Source organism: Rhinoraja longicauda, chromosome 20 (assembly GCF_053455715.1).
Source record: "Rhinoraja longicauda isolate Sanriku21f chromosome 20, sRhiLon1.1, whole genome shotgun sequence".
NCBI classification, from domain to species: Eukaryota; Metazoa; Chordata; class Chondrichthyes; order Rajiformes; family Arhynchobatidae; genus Rhinoraja; species Rhinoraja longicauda.
Genome location: NC_135972.1, coordinates 38,550,020 through 38,574,746, shown reverse-complemented (window position 1 = coordinate 38,574,746; position 24,727 = coordinate 38,550,020). Strand labels below are relative to the sequence as shown.

General features: G+C 43.8%; 1 protein-coding gene across 7 annotated transcripts in view; it reads left to right on the top strand.

Moving 5' to 3' along the window:
* The window catches only part of LOC144603738 (suppressor of tumorigenicity 7 protein homolog), a 196,153-nt gene extending 183,859 nt beyond the window's left edge, over window positions 1–12,294 (top strand). For all 7 annotated transcript variants that reach the window (XM_078417435.1, XM_078417437.1, XM_078417433.1 and 4 more), the window contains one exon: window positions 12,012–12,294. In XM_078417435.1, the coding sequence (XP_078273561.1) occupies window positions 12,012–12,107 (96 nt within the window). In that variant the 3' untranslated portion in view covers window positions 12,108–12,294. The remainder of the gene's footprint in view (window positions 1–12,011) is intronic.
* The last annotated feature ends 12,433 nt before the right edge of the window (window positions 12,295–24,727 follow it).

Sequence of the window (24,727 nt, the reverse complement as noted above, 5' to 3'; positions counted from 1 at the left end):
CTCCAATTGGACTAAACTGGCTCGAGAACAAATGCCTCTTTTGAGTTGGACAGTTAAGATCTGATTTGGCAGCAGTGGTGACTGAAGTCGCAGTTTACAATGACAAGCATTGAAAGAGAGTTGTTGACTCTCATTGCCACTGCTGTTAAGAGTGTGTTGTGTATTCAAAGCAATAAAAAAATGGAATAGCTATGACATAAATCAACATGAATCTTTAATGAATGTAATGAATTAACATGAATAACCTTTATTCTCCAATGTAGTTATTGTAATCACTTTCGAAATGTATTTTGTGTAAACTTTTTGCAAGTTGTCCTAATTGTATGCAGTAATCAGTGCAAGACCTTTGTAGTTCAATGGTATTAGGAAACAATTTAGAATTACCTTGAGCCATTAAAGTTCTTTTTGATGTTACCCAGATGTTTATCACCTTTGCGAAACCACAGAACAATTTGTATGGTCATCCTGAAGCACAAAGGTATCGGCCATAAATGCCATCAACCATAAGACTTGCAGCAGCCCAAGACCACACAATCACTATTTTCTCACTTTTGTCTTTATTTCTTTTCACATGAGGGCTTCGTTAACAAAGTCCCCACGGATGTAGTGGGCATTTTGAAAGATCAAGAAAACTCAGATCAAAGGACTTCACCTTTGTGACATGGCTGTACTTAGTTCATGCAGATACAAGGAACTGCTGGTTTGTCAAAAAAGACATAGTTCATGGTGTGAGCATTGTGTGACGGTCTCCACAATCATAGGGTTTACACTGTAATGGCGTATACATCGATTAGTATGGGCGTCAGGGGTTATGGGGAGAAGGCAGGAGAATGGGGTTGAGAAGGGAAGATAGATCAGCCATGATCGAATGGCGGGATAGACGGGTCTTGACACGAAACGTTACCCATTCCTTCTCTCCAGAGATGCTGTCTGTCCTGCTGAGTTACTTCAGCTTTTTGTGTCTATCGGCGGAGTAGACTTGACGGGCCGAATGGCCTAATTCTGCTCCTATCACTTATGAACATTCACATGTTTACGCCATGGTGTCAGTTGTTCTGAGAATGGCCTTTTGGCTTTTGACTCTCGACTGGGGATAGATACAGATAAATAGATACAGCAAGATGCAAGTTCAACAACCAAGCAATAATGGCTCACAATGGCATGCTTCATTTAGTTTAGTTTAGAGATACAGCGCGGAAAGAGGCCCTTCGGCCCATCGGGTCATAGAAACATAGAAAATAGGTGCAGGAGTAGGCCATTCGGCCCTTCGAGCCTGCACCGCCATTCAATATGATCATGGCTGATCATCCAGCTCAGTAACCTGTACCTGCCTTCTCTCCATATCCCCTGATCCCTTTAGCAAAAAGGGCCAAATCTAACTCCCTCTTAAATATAGCCAATGAACTGGCCTCAACTACCTTCTGTGGCAGAGAATTCCACAGACTCACCACTCTCTGTGTGAAGAAATGTTTTCTCATCTCGGTCCTAAAAGACTTCCCCCTTATCCTTAAGCTGTGACTCCTGGTTCTGGACTCCCCCAACATCGGGAACAATCTTCCCGCATCTAGCCTCTCCAACCCCTTAAGAATTTTATATGTTTCTATAAGATCCCCCCTCATTCTTCTAAATTCCAGCGAGTACAAGCCTAGTCTATCCAGTCTTTCTTCATATGAAAGTCCCGCCATCCCAGGGATCAATCTAGTGAACATTCTCTGTACTCCCTCTAAGGCAAGAACGTCTTTCCTCAGATTAGGAGCCCAAAACTGCACACAATACTCCAGGTGCGGTCTCACCAAGGCCCTGTACAACTGCAGTAGAACCTCCCTGCTCCTAAACTCAAATCCCCTCGCTATGAATGCCAACATACCATTCGCTTTCTTCACTGCCTGCTGCACCTGCATGCTTGCTTTCAATGACTGGTGCACCATGACACCCAGGTCACGTTGCATCTCCCCTTCTCCTAATCGTTCACCATTCAGGTAATACTCTGCTTTCCTGTTCTTGCCGCCAAAGTGGATAACCTCACATTTATCCACATTATATTGCATCTGCCATGCATTTGCCCACTCTCCTAATCTATCCAAGTCACTCTGCAGCCTCCTAGCATCCTCCTCACAGCTAACACTGCCACCCAGCTTCGTGTCATCTGCAAACTTAGAGATGTTGCATTCAATTCCCTCGTCCAAATCATTAATATACACTGTAAATAACTGGGGTCCCAGCACTGAGCCTTGCGGTACCCCACTAGTCACTGCCTGCCATTCCGAAAAGGACCCGTTTATTCCTACTCTTTGCTTCCTGTCCGCCAACCAATTTTCTATCCACCTCAACACTGAACCCTCAATACCGTGTGCTTTAAGTTTGTACACCAATCTCCTATGTGGGACCTTGTCGAAGGCCTTCTGAAAGTCCAGATATAACACATCGACTGGTTCTCCCTTATCCACTCTACTAGTTACATCCTCGAAAAATTCTATAAGATTCGTCAGACATGATTTGCCTTTTGTAAATCCATGCTGACTTTGTTCGATGATTTCACCACTTTCCAAATGTGATGCTATCACATCTTTAATAACTGACTCTAGCATTTTCCCCACTACCGATGTTAGGCTAACTAGTCTATAATTCCCCGTTTTCTCTCTCCCTCCCTTTTTAAAAAGTGGGGTTACATTAGCTACCCTCCAGTCCTCAGGAACTACTCCAGAATCTAAGGAGTTTTGAAAAATTATCACTAATGCATCCACTATTTCTGAGGCTACTTCCTTAAGCACTCTGGGATGCAGCCTATCTGGCCCTGGGGATTTATCTGCCTTTAATCCATTTAATTTACCTAACACCACTTCCCGACTAACCTGGATTTCCCTCAGTTCCTCCATCTCATTAGACCCCCGGTCCCCCGCTATTTCCGGCAGACGGTTTATGTCTTCCTTAGTGAAGACAGAACCAAAGTATTTGTTCAATTGGTCTGCCATCTCCTTGTTCCCTATGATCAATTCACCTGTTTCCGACTGCAAGGGACCTACATTTGTCTTAACTACTCTTTTTCTCTTCACATATCTTTAAAGCTTTTGCAGTCAGTTTTTATGTTCCTTGCCAGTTTTCCCCTCATAATCTATTTTCCCTTTCCTAATTAAGCCCTTTGTCCTCCTCTGCTGGACTCTGAATTTCTCCCAGTCCTATGGTATGCTACTTTTTCTGGCTAATCTGTATGCTTCATCTTTTGTTTTAATACTATCCTTGATTTCCCTTGTTAGCCACAGATGCACTGCCTTTCCTGGTTTGTTCTTTTGCCAAACTGGGATGAACACTTGTTGTAGTTCATCCATGCAACCTTTAAATGCCTTCCATTCCATCCGCGCCGACCAGCGATCCCAGCACATTAACACTATCCTATACCCACTAGGGACAATTTTTACATTTACCAAGCCAATAAACCTACAACCCTGCACGTCTTTGGAGTGTGGGAGGAAACCGAAGATCTCAGAGAAATCTTCACTGGTCACGGGGAGAAAGTACAAACTCCGTACAGACAGCACCCGTAGTCCGGCGCTGCATTTGCTATAAGGCAGCAACTCTACCGCTGTGCCACCGTGATCGCCCAGAGTTGCCGATATCTCCTTGATTATTCTTGGTGCAATTTTTTTAAACGCCTGGCAGTGACTCTCAGAAGAGAGATTTAAGTTCTGATATTTACCTATGACCCTGTCGTCTGGAAATTAGGCAATTAAATTGGAATGACAACCTTCACCACCAGCTTCCCAACTTGCCCTCGATAAAGTCAGTATGTCCATCTATAAAAATGCAGACAAGGATACATTGCTCCTGGCCTGGGCCTCCTCCAGTATCATAGTGAGGCCCACCGCAAATTGGAGGAATAGCACCTCATATTTCGCTTGGGCAGCTTACAGCCCAGCGGTATGAACACTGACTTCTCTAACGTTAGATAGCTCCTCGGTCCCTCTCTTCCCCTCCCCCTTCCCAGTTCTCCCACTGTCTTCCTGTCTCCACCTATATCTTTCTTTGTCCCGCCCCCCTGACATCAGTCTGAAGAAGGGTCTCGACCCGAAACGTCACCCATTCCTTCTCTCCAGAGATGCTGCCTGACCCGCTGAGTTACTCCAGCATTTTGTGTCTACCTTCAATTGCTCCTGGCTGCCTCAATTGTGTCTTTTTAGATGGGAATTCTTAGTGACTTTTCATTTTTCCCCACTGCTTATGGTAAAGTAAAGTTATCGTTAGTTAGTTATTGCACTTTGCCTTCTATGCATTCTTATAATTAAAAATTACATTTGCATAAAGAAAATTTCAGAAGGTTTGCCATCAGCTCAGCCTTCCTGACATTTATATCATACAAATATTAGTAAATAGGTCCTGCACATGGTAGGCTGCTCCTTTTGGTTTAATGCTGCTGGTGATAGTTGTTCGGCAGCATTCAGATGGGACAAAATAGTTTTTTTGTTGGCAGTAAGAGAAGTCTTTTAAACATGCTGCATGGTTGACTCAGGGCTTTTTGCTATTTAAGCAGTAGGTCTGATTGATAGCTTTTTTAGCATTGAAGAAGCCTCAGGTTTGTGAGAGATCTCTTGACAGACAATGGTGCATTTGGGAGCTGCTGTCTGCAGGTTTTCTATTTACTTATCTGTTTAGTTCACTAGTCAGTTTGCAGTACCAACATTGAGCCTGATCAGAAGATCATTAATTATAATTGGTGATGTAACAAATAAATGATGAGGTTTCACATGTTGAGGTTTAGCAGAGGAGATGAATGTTAATTGGTTATTATAGTTTGAGAATAGGTTAGTAATAGTTTGTAATTGCTGCCTTTGTTCATTTATCATGAATGTGACCATTGATCTTTTGATGAGTGTAATTTCCCACCCAACTGTGGCTGCACGGTGGCGCAGCGGTAGAGTTGCTGCCTTACAGCGCTAACAGCGCCAGAGACCCGGGTTCCATCCTGACTATGGGTGCTTGTCTGTATGGAGTTTGTACCTTATCCCCGTGACCTGCGTAGGTTTTCTACTTGATCTTCGGTTTCCTCCCACGCCCTCCAAAGATGTACAGGTTTATAGGTTAATTGGCTTGGTATAATTGTAAAAATTTCCCCTAGCGTAGGATAGTGTTTAAATGTGCGGGGATCGCTGGTCGGTGTGGACTCGATGGGCTGAAGGGCCTGTTTCTACACTGTATCTCTAAACTAAACTAAACAGTGCCGCTCAGAGATCACGTGGCTGCTTTAAAATGGAGAAAGAACTTTCACTCGCTTTTGTCCCCAATGTTTACCCACACAATTCAAGGATTGACAACCATTCATCTGCCCTGGGCTCTGCGAGAATGAGGGAATAATTCTCTGGTCATTGCTATGACCAAGCCAGCAATAGGCTGAAGGGATCTCAGAAAAACATATTTTAGTTGAACATTTTAATTTATTCTTTAAACAGAAATTTCAATGAGAATACTGTTTATTTGACAGCATGGGATGATTGGAAATGGTAGGCCATGTTGTCCTGTCTAGTTGGGAGATAGAGAGTTGTATAGATCAGTAGCTGATGGAGATGGGTTTTCCATGTCCTTGCTTATCATGTTCTTGTGGAAAATAGCAGACATAAGATTGGGGGATATGTCAAAGCATATGTTGCTTCAGTGTTTTTGCAAATGACATACAGAACAATCACAGTAATGGATGGGGTGTAAATCAAGCAGATTACTTTTGTTGTGATAGAGTCATGATACAGCATGGAAACAGGCCCTTCGGCCCACGTTTGGTCCATATCCCTCCAAACCTGTCCTATCCATGTACCTGTCTAACTGTTTCTTAAATGATGGAATGGTTCCTGCCTCAACTACCTCCTCTGGCAGCTTGTTCCAAACATGTACCATGCTTTGTGTGAGAAGGTTACCCCTCAGATTCCTATTCAATCTTTTCCCCTTCAACTTAAACCTCTGTCCGCTGGTCCTCGATTCACCTACTCTGGGCAAGAGACTGTGAATCTACCTGATCTATTCCTCTCATAATTTTATACACGTCTATAAAATCATCCCTCATCCTCCTGCGCGCCAAGGAATAGAGTTCCAGTCTACTCAACCTCTCCTGATAGCTCACACCCTCTAGTCCTGACAACATCTTCATGAATCTTTTCTGTACCCTTTCCAGCTTGACAACATTTTTCCTATAACATGATGCCCAGAACAGAACACAATACTCTAAATGTGACCTCACCAATGTCATACAACTGCACCATGACCTCCTAACGTCTATACTCAATACTCTGACTGATGAAGGCCAATGTGCCAAATGCCTTTTGAAGAGGAAGGAGGTCCTGTAAGGTGAGTTTAGAGAGTTAGGAAGAAGACTGAGAAGTAGGACATCGAAGGTGGTTGTCTCTGGACTGCTACCTGTACCTCGTGCTGGTGAGGGCAGGAACAGAGAGATCGGGGATATGAATGTATGGCTGAGGGGCTGGTGCAGGGAGCAGGGATTTAGATTTATAGACCACTGGGATCTCTTCTGGGGTAGAGGTGACCTGTACAAAAGGGACGGGTTACACCTTAACTGGAGGGGGACCAACATTCTGGCAGGCAGGTTTGCTAGTGCTACAAGTGTGGCTTTAAACTAAGTAGTTGGGGGGGGAGGGAGTATAAAGATGGAGTTAAAGGGGAGGCGAATACAGGAAAAATTGTTGTGTTTTCTAACTTGTTCTCAATTATCACTAATGAAGAATAATTATTGGATGTCAGAAACCACTGAGGAAGGCGTATGACACACTTGCCTTCATGGCCGAGGCTTTGAGTATAAGAGCTGGGGCATCATATTACAATTGTACAAAACATTTTCTGCATCCCTTCTAGCTACATATCCTTTCTATCGAGTGGGAAACAGGAACTGTGCACAATACTCCCAAGTGTAGTTCTGGTCACTACTTTACAAGAAGCATGTGATGAAGATATAAAGGTGCAGATGAAACTCACAAAAATGCTGCCTGGATTGGTGGCCTTGAGTTGTTAGGAGAGATTGGGTAGGCTTATGTATTGTAAGAAAATAACTGCAGATGCTGGTACCAATCGAAGGTATTTATTTCACAAAATGCTGGGGTAACTCAGCAGGTCAAGCAGCATCTCAGGAGAGAAGGAATGGGCGACGTTTCGGGTCGAGACCCTTCTTCGGACTGATGTCAGGAGGGGCAATAGACAATAGACAATAGGTGCAGGAGGAGGCCATTCGGCCCTTCGAGCCAGCACCGCCATTCAATGTGATCATGGCTGATCATTCTCAATCAGTACCCCGTTCCTGCCTTCTCCCCATACCCCCTGACTCCGCTATCCTTAAGAGCTCTATGTAGCTCTCTCTTGAATGCATTCAGAGAATTGGCCTCCACTGCCTTCTGAGGCAGAGAATTCCACAGAATTCCACAAAGGAATGATATAGGTGGAGACAGGAAGAGAGAGGGAGAACTGGGAAGGGGGAGGGGAAGAGAAGGACAGAGGAACTATCTAAAGTTGGCTTAAATAATTTTCCCTTAAGCAATAGAAATTGAGAGGTTGAGTGATAGTTGTATATAAATCTGTGAAAGCCATGGATGGGGTGGATACCAATGATTGCTCGAGGTGTCTAACACTCGAGGGAAGGTGAGAGAGAGAAGATTTGAAAAGGGTCTGAGGGGTAAAGAGTAGTTGCTATCTAGAGTGAGCTGCCAGAGGAGATGCCTGGCGGAGGCTGAAACAGTAACACCATTTAGGTGGCATCTTGACAGGGGTTAACTAAACAAGTCTCAGAGGGATATCGAACTAATATAGGCAAGGGGATTATTATACCCAAGCTTAATGGTCAGCATGGCATGATGGTCCAAAGGAACCGTTTTAATGCTGCACAAACTCTATGAATCTATCTGTGGTTGAGAAGGTCCTGGCTGAATTTTATTCCTTGAAATTAAAAAGCAGAAAGTTTTCATATTCCACCAAACCTTTCCTATCCATGAAATTGTCTAAGTGTCTTTTGAACGTCTCCATTGCGCCCACCAACAGATCACTATATCATCGCACCACCCTCTAGGCAAGGAGATTGCCCCTCCCATCTCTTAAGTCTTTCTCCTTTCACCTTAAGTGGCCTGTAGTTCTGGGCTGCTCTATGCTAGGGAAGATACTGTGATCATTCACCTCATCTATGTCCCTCATGACTTTGTCTACCTCAACAAGATCATCTCCTCAGCTTTATGCACTCCAGGAGAAAAGGGCTACCTCATCCAGCCTCTCCCTATAACTCAAGTCCTTGAGTAATTGTCGTATCCTGGTGAATACTTCTCTGCACCCTTTCCAGCTTAATGACATCTTTCCAATAGCTGGTATTTATTTCACAAAATGCTGGAGTAACTCAGCAGGTCAGGCAGCATCTCAGGTGAGAAGGAATGGGTGACGTTTTGGGTCGAGACCCTTCCAGTAGCTGGGTGACTAGAACTGCATACTTTTCTCCAAATGTGGTCTCACCAACCTCTTGTGCAGCTACAGCTGAGGCATATCAACTCTTGGACTCAATACCCTTACTGATGAAGCGAAGCACATTATTCTGTTTACATTTGTTGCTACTTTCAGAGAAATGTGTACCTTTACCTCAAGGTCTCTCTGTTCTAAAGCAATCTCCAGTCCTACCATTTACTGTGTAAGTCCTACCCTGGTTTAACACAGTACATGGCAGGGCCCTGGAGAGCAGGAAGATCTAATGGTGCAGGTATCTCTGCTCGACAAAATGCATCAGCTCGTATTTGTCGGTATTAAATTCCATTTGCCATTTCTTGGCCAATTCCCAAGTTTAGTTTAGTTTAGAGATACAGCATGGAAACAGGCCCTTTCGGCCCACCGGGTCCGCGCCGACCAGCGATCCCCGCACATTAACACTATCCTACACCCACTAGGGACAATTTTTACATTTACCAAGCCAATTAACCTACAAACCTGTACGTCTTTGGAGTGTGGGAGGAAACCGAAGATCTTGGAGAAAACTCACGCAGGTCACGGGGAGAGCGTACAAACTCCGTACAGACAGCACCCGTAGTCGGGATCGAACCCGGGCCTCCGGCGCTGCATTCACTGTAAGGCAGCAACTCTACCGCTGCGCCACCGTGACCGTCCTGTTGATCCAGATCTTTTTGTAAACTTAGATAGCCTTCCTCACAGTCCACTCTACCACCAGTGAACCAAATAAACCACCAACAATAAACACATTCACTAATCACGTTAATGGTATTGTCATCTAAATTATATATGTAGATGACAAACAACAGTAGACCCAACACAAATCCCTGTAGCATACCACTGGTCACAGTCAGAAAAACAACCCCCCACTTCCACCCTCTGACTCCTTCCTTAAAGCCCATTTTTATTCCAGTTGGCTAACCCTCCCAGAATCCCACCTAACCGTCTGGACCAGCCGACCATGCTACTGCAAAACCCTGGCTAAAGTCCATATAGACAACCTCCACTGTGCGGCCATTGTCTATTCTCTTGGTGCCCTCTTCAAAAAATCAAATTTGTGATACACGATTTTGCGTACAAAACCATCCTGACTATCCCTCGTCATTCCTTAACTATCCACATGCTGGTAGAACCGGCCCTTCAGAAACCCCTCCAGTAATTGCCTGATGTCAATCTCACTGGTCTGTCGTTCTCTGCCTTGTTCTTGCAGCCCTTGTTAAATAAAGGTATAACATTTACACCTTCCAGTCTTCCAGTACCTCCTCCGTGGCTGAAGGTGATGCAATATCTTTGTCAGCGGTTCCAACAATTTTTTCGCTGGCTTCCCACACTGACCAAGGATTCACTTCACAGATCATTTTGAAGAAGAACCCTTAAGTATTCTCAAAGTTGGAAATAAGTTCTGCCAATCTTTTAGACTTACTGATAGTTTGCTTGCACTGACAGACTAAGTTAGTTCCCATATTTACAGTGAAAATTAGCCGAGGATTGTCCAAACTTGATAAAACATCAAATGGGGTTCTGCAATTCTCCAAATGCTAATCTTACATTGTTGTATCTGAAAGATATAAGGCTTTGCAGCTGCTATATTGTCCAAAGAAATCATTGTTGCTGTAAATACATTCAGGTTTCTTACTGAAGAAGGGTCTCAGTTTAAAACTGAGGTGAGAAGAAACATTTTCACCAAGAGAGTTGTGAATTTGTGGAATTCTCTGCCACAGAAGGCAGTGGAGGCCAATTCACTGGATGAATTTAAAAGAGAGTTAGATAGAGCTCTAGGGGCTAGTGGAATCAAGGGATATGGGGAGCAGGCAGGCACAGGTTACTGATTGTGGATGATCAGCCATGATCACAATGAATGGTGGTGCTGGCTCGAAGGGCCAAATGGCCTCCTCCTGCATCTATTTTCTATGTTTCTATGACCTGAAATGTCACCGATTCCTTCTCTCCAGAGATGCTGCTGCTGAGTTACTCCAGCTTTTGGTGTCTACGTTATTACTCCATATCTTGTTTCCTCTTTAGTGGCCTCGGTGGGTATTTAATTTTCTAAAATTAGCTCGTAAATGAGATAGGCTTATCCTCAGTATTCCCCCATTCAGCTCTTCATTTTGCCACTCAGCTAGTCAACAGAGTTTATTGGGAGAATCTGCAAACAATTTAACTTTTATTTTGAATACCTGCAGCACCTTCTTTATTCAATGTGAAGAAGTAAAAGGATTAAAGCCAATTAAAAGTTGCACTTACTACACATTTATAGTCATGGTTGTGAATGAAACATTTCCATCAAAAGTATTTGGCAGCATTTAGATCAGATATTAATCACGTGGAACTGATTTCAGCCAAAGATCCAACAGCAGAAGCGTATAGGTAGTGGTCAGATGGGGGGGGGGGGGGGGGGAATAAAAGCTTCTCAGTTGTGTTTATTCGAGGGACTTTAAGGCAAATACTGACTTGATTTTAGATAGCAACCTCAGGGAGGTAGTATTGATCATAACTGGCTCATGGGTGTGTACGAAGAATAAACCTGCAGGTGCTGGTTTGCACTGAAGATCGACACAAAATGCTGGAGTAACTCAGCAGGACAGGCAGCATCTCAGGAGAGAAGGAGTGGGTGATGTTTCGGGTCTGAAGGTGGATCTCATCCTGAAACATCACCCATTCCTTCTCTCCAGAGATGCTGCCTGACCTGCTGAGATACTCCAGCACTTTGTGTCTATCTTCAGCCCATTGGTGTGATTGTGTTGTTTACTTCTCCCAAAGGGAGACCCATTGCAAAGTGTAAAAGCACAGATGATTTCAGATCCATTCAGGTACAATTGATATATTTAATCCTCGCTTGATAATTGGATTTAACAGTATTAACGCTCAAACCCAATATTAACAACAGAGTAATTTATGTTGCGTTACTGATTATAGTGACTGCAACTAATCTGTTGGTTAGATTGTGGAATTAGGAACCTAATATTGTCCCTTGAAATTGATTGAACAATTAGCAAAGTATTTCCTCAAATGATGTTAGATGTTATCTTTTACATCTAAAATGATGGAAAATGCATTTATAACACATGTTGTCGTTTATTTTTAACGTCGTATGTTTCCTCAGCTGATGAATTAATTGAATTGAAATCTCCATTAGTTTAGTAGACAAGAGCATTGACATTTCAAAGGAGAATTAGTGTTGAAGGGAGAGTCTGTTGAGACCAGGAGGCTCCTATTTGTGCTATCTTATCCATGATATGATGGCACAGACTGTACCGAACAGTTGGTCCAACATTCAGGAAAAGTCACTATTCAAGATTAGGTCCTTGATCCATTGTATTGTTTTCTGTAGAATGAAACAGAGGTGCAACTATTGCAAGGTTTATTTATTTTTATGGAGGTCTATTGTTCTAACGTTTGCTGAAGTAATCTGTAATTACTTGAATATAACTAATTGCTGAAATATTCACTTGAATCGACATCTCTCGTTTTCTTCCTGTTTTGAACGTTTGATTTCTGTTCATGACTCTGCCTTAAACAGGATTTCCCTTTATTTATCTCTGCAGTTCCTCAGTACACTGTTTGCTCCATTAAACTTTGTGATGGAAAAGGTTGAAAGCATCTTACCTTCCAGTCTTTGGCACCAATTGACACGGATCTAAGAGAAAAGGACTTGAGATAGACTGATTACCATGACACCCGTGCCAAGCTCATATCTTACAGAGTGCAAGGCAGCATGAAAAAGTGGATGAAAATCTGAGTTAAAGACTCTATATGTTATGTTTTGTTCTAACGTGGACATGTTTTATGTTGTACCAAACAAAGTTGTTGTTGTTCTATTTTATTATTTTGCCATTAGCAAAATTCTACAAAAATAAAAAAAAACACAAAAATAAAGTTTAACTTTTGTGTAAAACAAGGGCACATTTCTTCAAGGTTCTATTGTGCAGAATCTGTGTCGCATTTTATTGTATTTTCTACCCTACCATAATCAATATATCACCTCTTACCACATGGAAACATAACCACTCCCCAGCCTCGTAACTTTACACAACTGATCTTGTGTGTGAGGACAGACACAAAATGCTGGAGTAACTCAGCGGGACAGGCAGCATCTCTGGAGAGTGAGATCTCTGGAGAGATCTTGTTTGTGAGTGTGTGCATATTTGTGAGGGTGAGTTGGTGGTTGGGGATCGGTGGGAAGGGATGGAAGGAGAGGGTGAGTATTCGTTTTGAACGTGCCAAGTTTTCACGTCAAGAGCTAGCTCAATATCTCTTCATTATGTAGCTAAAAATGTGAAAACTGACGGTAAGAGTTTCTGCAGATATTTAAAACGATGGAAAAGGGTAACAAAAGTGAGTGTTAGTCCTTTCAGAAATGAGTCTTGGTGATTACAATTAGAAAGTAAGAAGATAGCAGATGAATTAAATAGATATTTTACTCAGTCTTCACAGTAGAGGAAACAAACAACATCAAATAAATCGCTGTAAATCAGGAATTGTAAGGGATGGGGAAATTACAATAAGCAGAGCACTGGTGCTGAATAAATTACTGGAGCTGTGGACCGAGCCGTCTCTGGGTCCCTGTGGACTTAAAGGGAGATCTAGTGAAGGAGATGAGCACAAATGAACATGGATTCAAGATACCGTGGCCATCCCTGCGATTTGATTGAAGGACAGGCAGCTCAGTATCCCAGGGTTATAAGATTTTCAGATGGGGGAGTAAAAGAAGAGGAGCCACTGTATTGGTAGTCAACGGTTGCACTGTTAGGCAGAGGGTGGCACTGTGGCACAGTTGGTAGACACCCAGGTTCAATCCTGACCTGGGATGCTGTCTGTGTGGAGTTTGCATGTTCTCTCTGTGACTGCATAGGTTTCCCGTGGATGCTCCGGTTTTGCCCAACATTCCAAGGACGTGCTGGTTTGTCGGATAATTGGTCTCTGGGCTGACCCTGGTTGAAGTGAAAGTGGGATAACAAAACTGGTGCGAATTGGTGATCGATGGTCGGCGTGGACATAGTGGGCCAAAGAGCCCCATTCTATGCTGTGTCTCTAAACCAAATTATTGAGGGAAGATATCAAATGAGGCCATATGGGTAGAGATTAGAAACAAGACAGGGGATCGTCACTTTCTTGGGGTGTACAACAGACCTCCCAACAGTCTGAAGAAGGGTCTCGACCCGAAACGTCACCCATTCCTTCTCTCCCGAGATGCTGCCCGACCTGCTGAGTTACTCCAGCACTTTGTGAATAAATACCTTTGTACCAGCATCTGCAGTTATTTTCTTATAGACCTCCCAACAGTCTACAGGAGATAGGAACAGATAAGTGGGAAGATGTCAGAGATGCAATAAAAATGTACTCATTTTTCTGGGGGATTTTATTTTCCTGAATATTAACTGGGATTGCCTTTGTGACAAAGACTCAGAGGAGACAGAATTTGAAGTGGGGCCAGGAGAGCATTTTGTCGCAGTAGATAGATAGACTAACAAGAGAAGGAGCATCACGAGCTTACCTTGGAAAATGTAGTGGTCAAGTGGAGGAAGTGCCATTGGGCAAGCATTCAGGACGCAGAGACCCTATGACTGTATATTTTAAAGTGGTTATGGAAAAGGCTGGAATGTACCAGTAATAAAGTTCTTTAATAGGGGGAAGGTAAATTTTATTAACATAAGGAAGGACCTGGCAAAGGTAGTTTGGGACATGATGGAAATATATAAAATTTTGAGAGGTTCAGATAGATTAGACTGGAGGAAACCTACCCCATATCAGGGGCAGTTAAAACTAGAGAGCATAAATACAGGGTAAGGGGCGAGAGATTTGAAAGGGTTTAGGGGGGACCTCCTTTACCCAGAGAGTGGTAAGCACCTGGGATATGCTGTCTTGGGGAGGGGTTGTGGCTGGGTAGCTGACAGCATCTAACGAATGTTGAGATGACCACTTGAATGGCTGAAGCATCGAGGACTGTGAACCAAGTGCTGGGAGATGGGAATAACTGTACAGAAGACACAGCAATTTAGAGTCACACAGCGTGGAAACAGGTCCTTCGTCCGAACTTCCACACTGACCAACATGTCCCAGCTGCACTAGTCCCAGATGCCTGCATTTGGCCTATACCCCTCCAAACCTGTCCTATCCATGTGCCTGTCTAACTGTTTCTTAAACATTGCGATAGTCCCAGCCTCAACTAGCTCCTCTGGCAGCTTGTTTCATACACCCACCACCCTTTGCAGTGAAAAGGGCTAACAAAGGATGTGGCAGGTGTTCCTCATTTACAAATATATGCAGAGAAACAGCAGATTGGGTTTAATCTGAACAAGTGTGAGATGTTGCACTTTGGAACGTTCAATGTAAGGGGAGAATGTACAGCTAATGACAGGACCATTAAAGCATTGAGCTGAAGGGACAACAGGGACAATATCCATCTCGCTGGAAATAGCAATATTAAGTAGATAGAGTGGTAAAGAAGGTATATGGCATGGTTGCCTTCGTCTATCAAGGCATTGAGTATGAGACAGAAAGTCACAATGCAGGCTTTAGAAAACTTTGATTAGGGCCATTTGGAGTGTTGTGTGCATTTCTGGTCACTCCATTACAAGAAGGACATTGAGACTTTGGGAAGGATGCAAAAGAGCTTTACCAGAATGATGCTGCCTGGATTAGAGGAGGTAGGTCAGGTTAATGATTTGACAACAAGCAAAGATACTAGAGGAGCAAGATGAACCACTCCATTGAAATCGCCTATACTGAAGTGTAGTACGTAAAGGAGTGTAACATCTACCATTTTAGTAGGCAAAACCCGCCGTTCGCTCTGCCTCTCGCAGTGTAATCAGTTTTGGGGGAACAGTATGTGTGATGATACTATTAAAATGCAGAATATATCTCATCTATCAATTCACAGATTTTTGTTCTTTTTCTTTAAAAATGTTTCTGCAAGTTTCTGCCTTCTAAAATGGTGCCATGACACACTACGGTTTGTAGGGTCGGGTGGTCTATCTTGCTCTGCTCGATTATCTTTGACAACAAGTGATTATAAAGTTAAAAATGTATGCTCCACTAGCAATTAATTTGACCACGTATTTTGGTCCAGAAACTGGTGATTCTCAGCAGAGGTTGAATGAAAATTGGTGCATGTTATCTGCACTAGTTTTACACCTGAATCTGACAGATGTACAGAACAATGTCCATCAGATTCCAAAACATCGTCACATATCTTACAATGTTAGAAGTCACCAGACCCAACTCAGTGAAGCAGGCATAAAATGCACATTAATAAAAAGGTTTAAGCACAGCAAATACATATTGATACCAACGTTTTTGGTTTTAGAGATACAGCGCGGAAACAGGCCTTGTGGCCCACTGAGTCCGCACCGACCAGTGATCCCCGCACATTAACAGTATCCGACACCCAATCAGGGACAATTTTTACATTTACCAAGCCAATTAACCTACAAACCTGTACATCTTTGGGGTGTGGGAGGAAACCGATGATCTCGGAGAAAACCCACGTGGTCACGGGGAGAACGTACAAACTCCATACAGACAGCACCTGTATATGGGATGGAACCTGGGTCTCTGGCGCTGTTAGGCAACAACTCTACCGCTGTGCCACCGTGCCACAATGACACAGGTAGAAAAAAGAATGTGGATGTGCAGAGTAAACATAAGGAGTTAGGAAGAAGGTTAAAATACAAGACCTCAAGGTTCTGATCTCTAGTTTACGTCAGGTGCTAGTGAGGGTAGGAATAGGAGGATAAGGCAAATTAATGTGTGGCTGAAGAACTGGTACAAGCAAGGCAAGACCATTGGGATCCCTTGTGGGTACAAGACGGCTGGTTTGGGCATGAACTGGCGAGGTGGGCCAATGTCCTGGTAGGGACTATTGTTGAAAGCCATTCAGGACAATTTGAACTTGTCTAGCGGGGGGGGGTTGGGGTGATGGTGGAGGGTTGGGGTGGTGGCGGGGGTGGGAGCAGGTTGTGGGGGTGGGTTGGGGTGGTGGGGGGGGTTGGGGTGGTGGCGGGGGGTGGGAGCAGGTCGGGGGTTGGGGTGATGGCAGGGGTGGTGGTGGGGGGTGAGAGCAGGTTGGGGTGGTGGCGGGGGGTTGGGGTGGTGGCAGGGGGTTGGGGTGATGGTGGAGGGTTGGGGTGATGGTGGGGGGTTGGGGTGATGGCGGGGGTGGGGGGGGTTGGGAGCAGGTTGGGGGGGGTTGGGGTGGTGGCGGGAGGCTGGGGTGGGGGGGGTTGGGGTGCAAAGTTGTAATGTGGCAGATGTGAAGGTTGAAGCAAATGTAGAGGCTCGAGTAAGCAAGACTAGTTAACAAGACAGGCAGAGGCAGGACAGGAAGCAAGGGAAGGTATGACAGGCTGAACCGCATTTATTTAATACAGGAGGCCTGACAGGTAAGGCAGATGGGCTCGGTGTGTACAGGCACAAGGGATTCTGATATTATAGCTCTTACGGAAAGGTGGTTAAGGGATGGGCAGGATGAGCAGCTGAATGCTCCAGGTTATAGATGTTACAGCTGTGATGGAGGTGGAGGTAGGAGACAATGGGGAGGGATGATATTGATCAGGGAGGACATCATGCAGTGCTGAAGAACATAGAGCCGTCCAGCAGAGAGACAGAGCCTTTCACCCACTGTGTCTTTGCCAAACATGATGGGTTAACTAAACCACTGCCTGCACATGAACCATATCCTTCTATTCCCTACAAATCCATCAGAGGAAATGCTGGGAGGAGTGGATGGTAAAGCTTTATAGGGTCCCAATTGTTGACCGAAATTAGAGGAGCAAATATGTATGGAAATCACAGGTATGAGTAGGAATATTAAGGTAATTTTAACTTCCCTAGAAAACATTGAAAATAGGTGCAGGAGGAGGCCATTCGGCCTTTCGAGCCAGCACTGCCATTCATTGTGATCATGGCTGATCATCCACAATCGGTAACCTGTGCCTGCCTTCTCCCCATATCCCTTGATTCCACTAGGCCCTAGAGCTCTATCTAACTCTCTTTCAAATTCATCCAATGAATTGGCCTCCACTGCCCTCTGTGGCAGAGAATTCCACAAATTCACAACTCTCTGGGTAATTTTTTTTTTTCTCACCTCAGTTTTAAATGGCCTCCCCTTTATTCTAAGACTGTGGCCCCTGGTTCTGGACTCCCCCAACATTGGGAACATTTTTCCTGCATCTAGCTTGTCCAGTCCTTTCATAATTTTATACGTCTCTATAAGATTCCCTCTCATCCTTCTAAACCCCAGTGAATACAAGCCCAGTCTTTCCAATCTTTCCTCATACGACAGTCCCGCCATCCTGTGGATTAACCTGGTGAACCTACGCTGCACTGCCTCATTGGCAAGGATGTCCTTCCTCAAATTAGGAATGTTGACAAAGTGCCAAGGGATAAGATCTGGCAGAAATACAACAGCTAAATACTGCACACTCTCCCGGTGACCACGAGGGTTTCCTCTGGGTGCTCCCAAAGACGTGCGGGTTCTCATGTTAATTGGCTTCTGTAAATTATCCCTCGTGTGTAGGAGGTGGATGAGAAAGTGGGATAACATAAAACTAGTGTGAATGGGCCAAAGGGCCATGCTGAACTAAAACAAACAAAATAAAACATCCTCAAAAAAGAGAACTGAATGGTGAATTGGACAAAGGAGTTTGACAGTCCAGTGCCCCCCCGCCTTGTTGTAACGGACCATGGCGATGGAGTGATTGCCGATTGTCTGCTGTAACCGGGTAGTAAAGTATCATTATTTTATAAGTAGTAGAGACAAACACTACAGTTGCTGCTTAATTCATAAAAGGACACAAAATGCTGGAGTGACTCAGCAGGTCAGGCAGCATGTCTGGAGGATGTGGATAGATGACGTTTCGGGTCAAGACCCTTCTTCAGACGCTCGGTCTGGAACTGGGCCTGGAATTGAGGTGAGGTGACAGCCCTGGCCTGCTGGGGCAGAGGCGAGGATCAGAGGAGTCAATGGTCAGGGTCATCGGTGGTTGTGTGGAAGGTCCAGCCTGGAAGTGGAGTGAGCCAGGGGTGGCACGGGGGCTGCAAGTGGCAGGGGGGGCAGTGTGAGTGGGGGGGGGGCAGTAGGGCAGGCGGGGATGGGGTGCGAGCAAGGGGCAGTGTGGGGGCCCAGCACAGCATCACTAGGCCCCTCCACTGTAACCAAAATCCATTTGGAGTTCGGTTAAAACGAGGGTTCACTGTATTAAAATGGATAATTAGTGATGACAATAAATGCTGTTCTTGTCAATGTCGATCACACTGAGTTCATGGATAATGAATAAACTGTAATTCATCAGATTTTCCAGGTTTGAATTGCAATGAATGGGTGGACATTGTTAGAATTATTAACCAGGAAGACTGGTTAAAGGAATTAAATAAATTGAAAATTATCTTGAAGGAATAGAAGACTAGATCCACTATTCTGGTGTAGATTTAAATGTTGATACCACTTACCTGCTCAATATTACCTGTGCAATGAAACGTTTCTCGGAAAACTTCGTGAACTCCAATTTACTTTTGAGTTTGAAATTGAGGTCAGCCTAAGGTTTATATTTATTCTTGTATTATGTGGAGACTGTAAAAATCATCTCCACACATGAATCATCCAGTTTAGCTGTAACATTTGAGCAAGTGCTTGAACAGCTTGATAACAACACTTCAATCACTGTTGGCAGTGGGTAGGGAGAGGATGGGAAAGTGAGATACATTAACACAACTACTTTGAACAGGTAATCAATGTTCGGTGCGGACTTGGTGGGCCGAAGGGCCTGTTACAATGCTGTATCTAAACTAAACTAAACTAAATATGCACGTTTGAGTTGAGGATATAAATTTTCTAACTTTGACTTCACATGGAAATTATTTTACATTTATAAAGTGTTAAATGAATATAAAACTGCAAGCTTTAATGACGAATAACCTGATCCAGACTACTTAATGAAGAAAGTGTTGTTTAAAGCTTAGGCTGGGTGCTTCTCGAAACATAATGAGCGGAAGAAATAGCTAAACACAAAAGCTTCACAATCAGACGTTTTGAAGATGAAATATTTTGGATTCTACAATTTCTTATACAATATTGATATTTACATGACTAAACTTTGTTTAAGTTTGAAGATAACAAAATATTAAAATCTTTTAATCTTACTCTAAACACAAATGCCTTGTATTTGGTCTGGTGTAAAGAGTTAACTTTTGATGTTCAGGACCACCAATATGGGGCTCACTGACCTGACAAGATGCGCAATACTCAGGCTTTGAGAGCTGCCCTTCACTGACCCTCACCTTCCACATGGTCTTAATTGTTTCTCTCTGTAAAGCCACCTACTAAGAATTAATACAACTCTACATTGACAGACCTAAATCCCCCCTAATATCCCATGGCACTAGAACAAATGGAAGGAGCAAGTGACCATCAGCAGCTGTGTGGCAGCTGACCAGATCACACCGGCGACCAAAAGGCTGTGCAGAGCATTCTTCAATTTGGGAAATTGTACGATACGATACGATAGAACTTTATTCATCCCCGGAGGGAAATGGGTCAGCCGACAATCACAACACAAAACAAAAAGAAAAAGACAAGCGACTGTTGGCTGGCTGCCGTGTGCACAGCACCTTCACCGGAACAAACAAACAAACAAACAAACAAACAAACAAACACAGACTTATTCCCTGGGCAGAGGATTCTAAACTAGAGACCCCCCTCCCCCACACTGGGTCTTTGTTCTCCCACCGTCCCCCCACGCCGGGTCGCCATTGTTCTTCACGGCGGTCTCTCCATGCCGGGTCCTCCATTGTCTTCCCCTCCCCCTCGTGCTCATCGACTGCGTGGCCCCACCACCACCGAGACTCCCATTGCCGCCGAGGCCCACGTTGCCACCGAGGCTCCTACCGCCGCCACCGCCAAGTCTCCCGCTGCCACCTACACACACTAGGGGCAATTTTTACATTTACCAAGCCAATTAATCCACAAACCTGCACATCTTTGGAGTGTGGGAGGAAACCGAAGATCTCAGAGAAAACCCACGCAGGTCACGGGGAGAACGTACAAACTCCGTACAGTCAGCGCCCATAGTCAGGATCGAACCCGGATCTCCGGCGCTGCATTCGCTGTTAGGCAGCAACTCTACCGCTGCGCCACCGTGTATGGATAGGAAGGGTTTGGAGGGATATGGGATAGAAGGATATGGGATAGCGGGGTATGGGATAGTGGGATATGGGATAGAGGGATATGGGATAGAGGGATATGGGGCAGTGGGATATGGGACAGAGGGATATGGGACAGTGGGATATGGTACAGAGGGATATGGGACAGTGGGATATGGAACAGAGGGATATGGGATATGGGACAGAGGGATATGGGACAGAGGGTTATGGGATAGAGGGATATGGGATAGAGGGATATGGGATAGTGGGATATGGGATAGTGGGATATGGGATAGAGGGATATGGGATAGTGGGATATGGAACAGAGGGATATGGGATAGAGGGATATGGGATAGTGGGATATGGGACAGTGGGATATGGTACAGAGGGATATGGGACAGTGGGATATGGAACAGAGGGATATGGGATAGAGGGATATGGGACAGAGGGATATGGGATAGAGGGATATGGGATAGAGGGATATGGGATAGTGGGATATGGGATAGAGGGATATGGGATAGAGGGATATGGGACAGATGGGATATGGACAGTAGGATATGGGATAATGGGATATGGGACAGTGGGATATGGGATATGGGACAGAGGGTTATGGGATAGAGGGATATGGGACAGAGGGATATGGGATAGAGGGATATGGGACAGAGGGATATGGGACAGTGGGATATGGGATAGAGGGATATGGGACAGAGGGATATGGGACAGTGGGATATGGGACAGAGGGATATGGGACAGAGGGATATGGGATAGAGGGATATGGGACAGAGGGATATGGGACAGAGGGATATGGGATAGTGGGATATGGGATATGGGATAGAGGGATATGGGACAGAGGGATATGGGCCAAATTATGGCAGATGGGACTAACAGAGACGGGGCATCTTGGTTGGCATGGATGAGTTGGGCCAAGGGGCATGTTTCTGTGCTGTATGACACTAAGTTTCACTCTATGAATGCTGTTTATTTGGTGCAGTGAGCCAGAAAGTGTGATGCCATGATTTGAACAAATATCTGCAGTCTATTAATTACAATTCAAAAATCTGTGTGTTGTGAGTTGTGATTTTATTTTCCTCTTACCATCTCATAATAAAATCGATAAAACACAATAAGCACAATGCCATCACACCTTCTGCAGAATCAGACCACATCGGAACTCTTAAAGCTTAAAATCTCCACAAACAGATTTATCACACCATAATTTCTGTCTTTCTTGTAATTATTAGTTTATTCAGGGGAGTTTGGGAGTTCTAAGAAAATATTGTTTATAATTTGACTGCCTATATAACCAGAGAAAAATGAAACAAGAATTGACAAAACTTTTCTTAAATAATATAGTGTTCTCATTTGTAACAATGCAAATAATTATTTAGAAAGTTTTCACATGATAATATCAATCCAAAGATTCCAAAATTAACTTACAAAGCATCATTGTGCTTCATTGGTATGGATATTTTTAATCTAAACGATACATTTATGAACTGATATAATTACAGGTACTTATTCAGCAATTGAGAATAACATGACATGATAAAATCAAGCAAAATTATAATTACATGTAGCAAAATTCATTTAATCTCATTATCTGAAAACTGATGAAAATAAAGGTATATTTATCTCACATGAACAAAGTCAATCCGTTTCATTTGGTCGTGCTGAGAGTCAACCAGTGGGAAATTGGCAATGCTGGCTCTTTTACATGCCCTGATAATTGTATCAAAATTGAAAAGGTCATCATTTTTTCATTTAATTTAGATTTTGCATTTCAAAGAAGTGCAGAAGGGACTATGCCACAAATCAATCACACCCTCGGAAATGCCCTGATCCATTTACCTATTGCCACAACAGGTCAACAGCAGATTCCATTTCACTGGCTCGCCACTCTGCTGTGGACCACCTGGTTAACAGGAACACACCTCAGACTGCTGTCCATCGACCACAGCTCAGCATTCCGCATATCATCCCCTCTAAATTCATCACCAGGCTCCAAGACTTGGGTCTATCAGGCAACCCAACCGTCCCACCACAACCAGAGAGTGGCGCTGAACTACTATCTGCCTCTTTGATTTCCCTCAGACTATCCTTGATCGGACTTTGCTGGCTTTACCTTGCACTCAACGATATTCCCTTATCATGTATCTATACACTGTATAGATTGATTGTAAACACGTATTGTTTTGCTGCTGACTGGATAGCACTCACTACACATGACAATAAACTGAACTAAACTGAACTGGACCTCCCTTTTCCACTAGATCCTCAAGTTCCTCATCAGCAGACCTCAATCAGTGCAGATGGGTGACGTCAACTACTCATTGGCACCGACACAGATGCTCCTCAAGGCTGTGTGTGCTTAGCCCTCTGCTCTACTCCCTTTACACTCATGACTGCGTGGCTATACAGAGCTCTAATGTTGTGTATAAATTTGCATGTGACACCACTGTGATTGTCCGAATCAGCCCTGGTTTGATTTGTATTGATTAAATTTGTAGTGCAATATTGAAATGTGAAATGAGGCAGATTGAAATTCACTTCCATTGGTAACAATAGGTCCCCACACCTGAATAATGCCCATTTCTCAAGTGTGTGCTGTAACAATGAATGAGACTCTTGGAGGTGTAGGAAGAGGTACTTTAGGCTCATGTGATCATGTACTTTAGGCTCATGTGATCTCATATGATGGATCATAGATAGACAAAAAAAGCTGGAGTAATTTAGCATCTCTGGAGCAAAGGAATAGGTGATGTTTAGGGTCAAGACCTTTCTTCAGACTGAGAGACAGGGGAATGGGAAACGAGAGATATAGATGGTGATATAGAGATATAGAACAAACGATTGAAAGATATGCATATCTTTCATATGTGACTCTCAGTCTGAAGAAGGGTCTCGACCCGAAATATCACCTATTTCTTTTCTCCAGAGATGCTGTCTGACCCGCTGATTTACTCCAGCTTTTTCCGTCTATCTTCAGTTTAAACCAGCACCTGCAGTTCCTTCCTACATGTTATATATAGAAGCTGGTTCTAACGTTTGTTCAGAAACTGATGCAGAACATTGAGTCAATGGTTGGGGATTCGACCTATTTTGGACCTTGTTTATGAAAAGCAGATCACGGCAGAAAACAAAGGCCAGCTGATCTCTCTGAAGTTGGACTGCAATGTCGTGCGGATAATAACACCAACTTAAATAACATCTTAAAATGAAAATCAACAGTTCTTTAGACTCTTATTGAATCTTTCAACCTTACTTGTAAGCTTGGTATTGTGTGCAGTTTTGGTCTCCTAATTTGAGGAAGGATGTCCTTGCTATTGAGGCAGTGCAGCGTAGGTTCACGAGGTTAATCCCTGGGATGGAGGGACTGTCATATGAAGAAAGATTGGAAAGACTGGGCTTCAATTCACTGGAGTTTAGAAGGATGCGAGGGGATCTTATAGAGACGTATAAAATCATAAAAGGACTAGACAAGCTAGATGCAGGAAAAATATTCACAAGGTATCACAAAATGCTGGAGTAACTCAGCAGGTCAGGCAGCATCTAGGAGAGAGGGAATGGGTGATGTTTCGGGTCGAGACACTTCTTCAGACAATGATTCAGACAAATATTCCCAATGTTGGGGGAGTTCAGAACCAGGGGCCACAGTCTAAGAATAAAGGGGAGGCCATTTAAAACTGAGGTGAGAAGAAACTTTTTCACCCAGAGAGTTGTGAATTTTGTGGAATTCTCTGCCACATAAGGCAGTGGAGGCCAATTCACTGGATGAATTTTAAAAAAAGAGTTAGATAGAGCTCTAGGGGCTAGTGGAATCAAGGGATATGGGGAGAAGGCAGGCACAGGTTGCTGATTGTAGATGATCAGCCATGATCACAATGAATGGCGGTGCTGGCTCGAAGGGTCAAATGGCCTCCTCCTGCACATATTTTCTATATTTCTATTTTCTATGATTTTCATATGATTTCCAAAAGGGCAAATGCATTTAATTACACACCATTTGTGTTAAGGAAAAGGCAAATGCTATTGAGCTATCTCTTCAGAAAAGTCTTGCATCAAGGACTTCCAATCAGGGACGCTGGTGCAATGTAAACAATGTCTTCACATAAAATAATTTAGG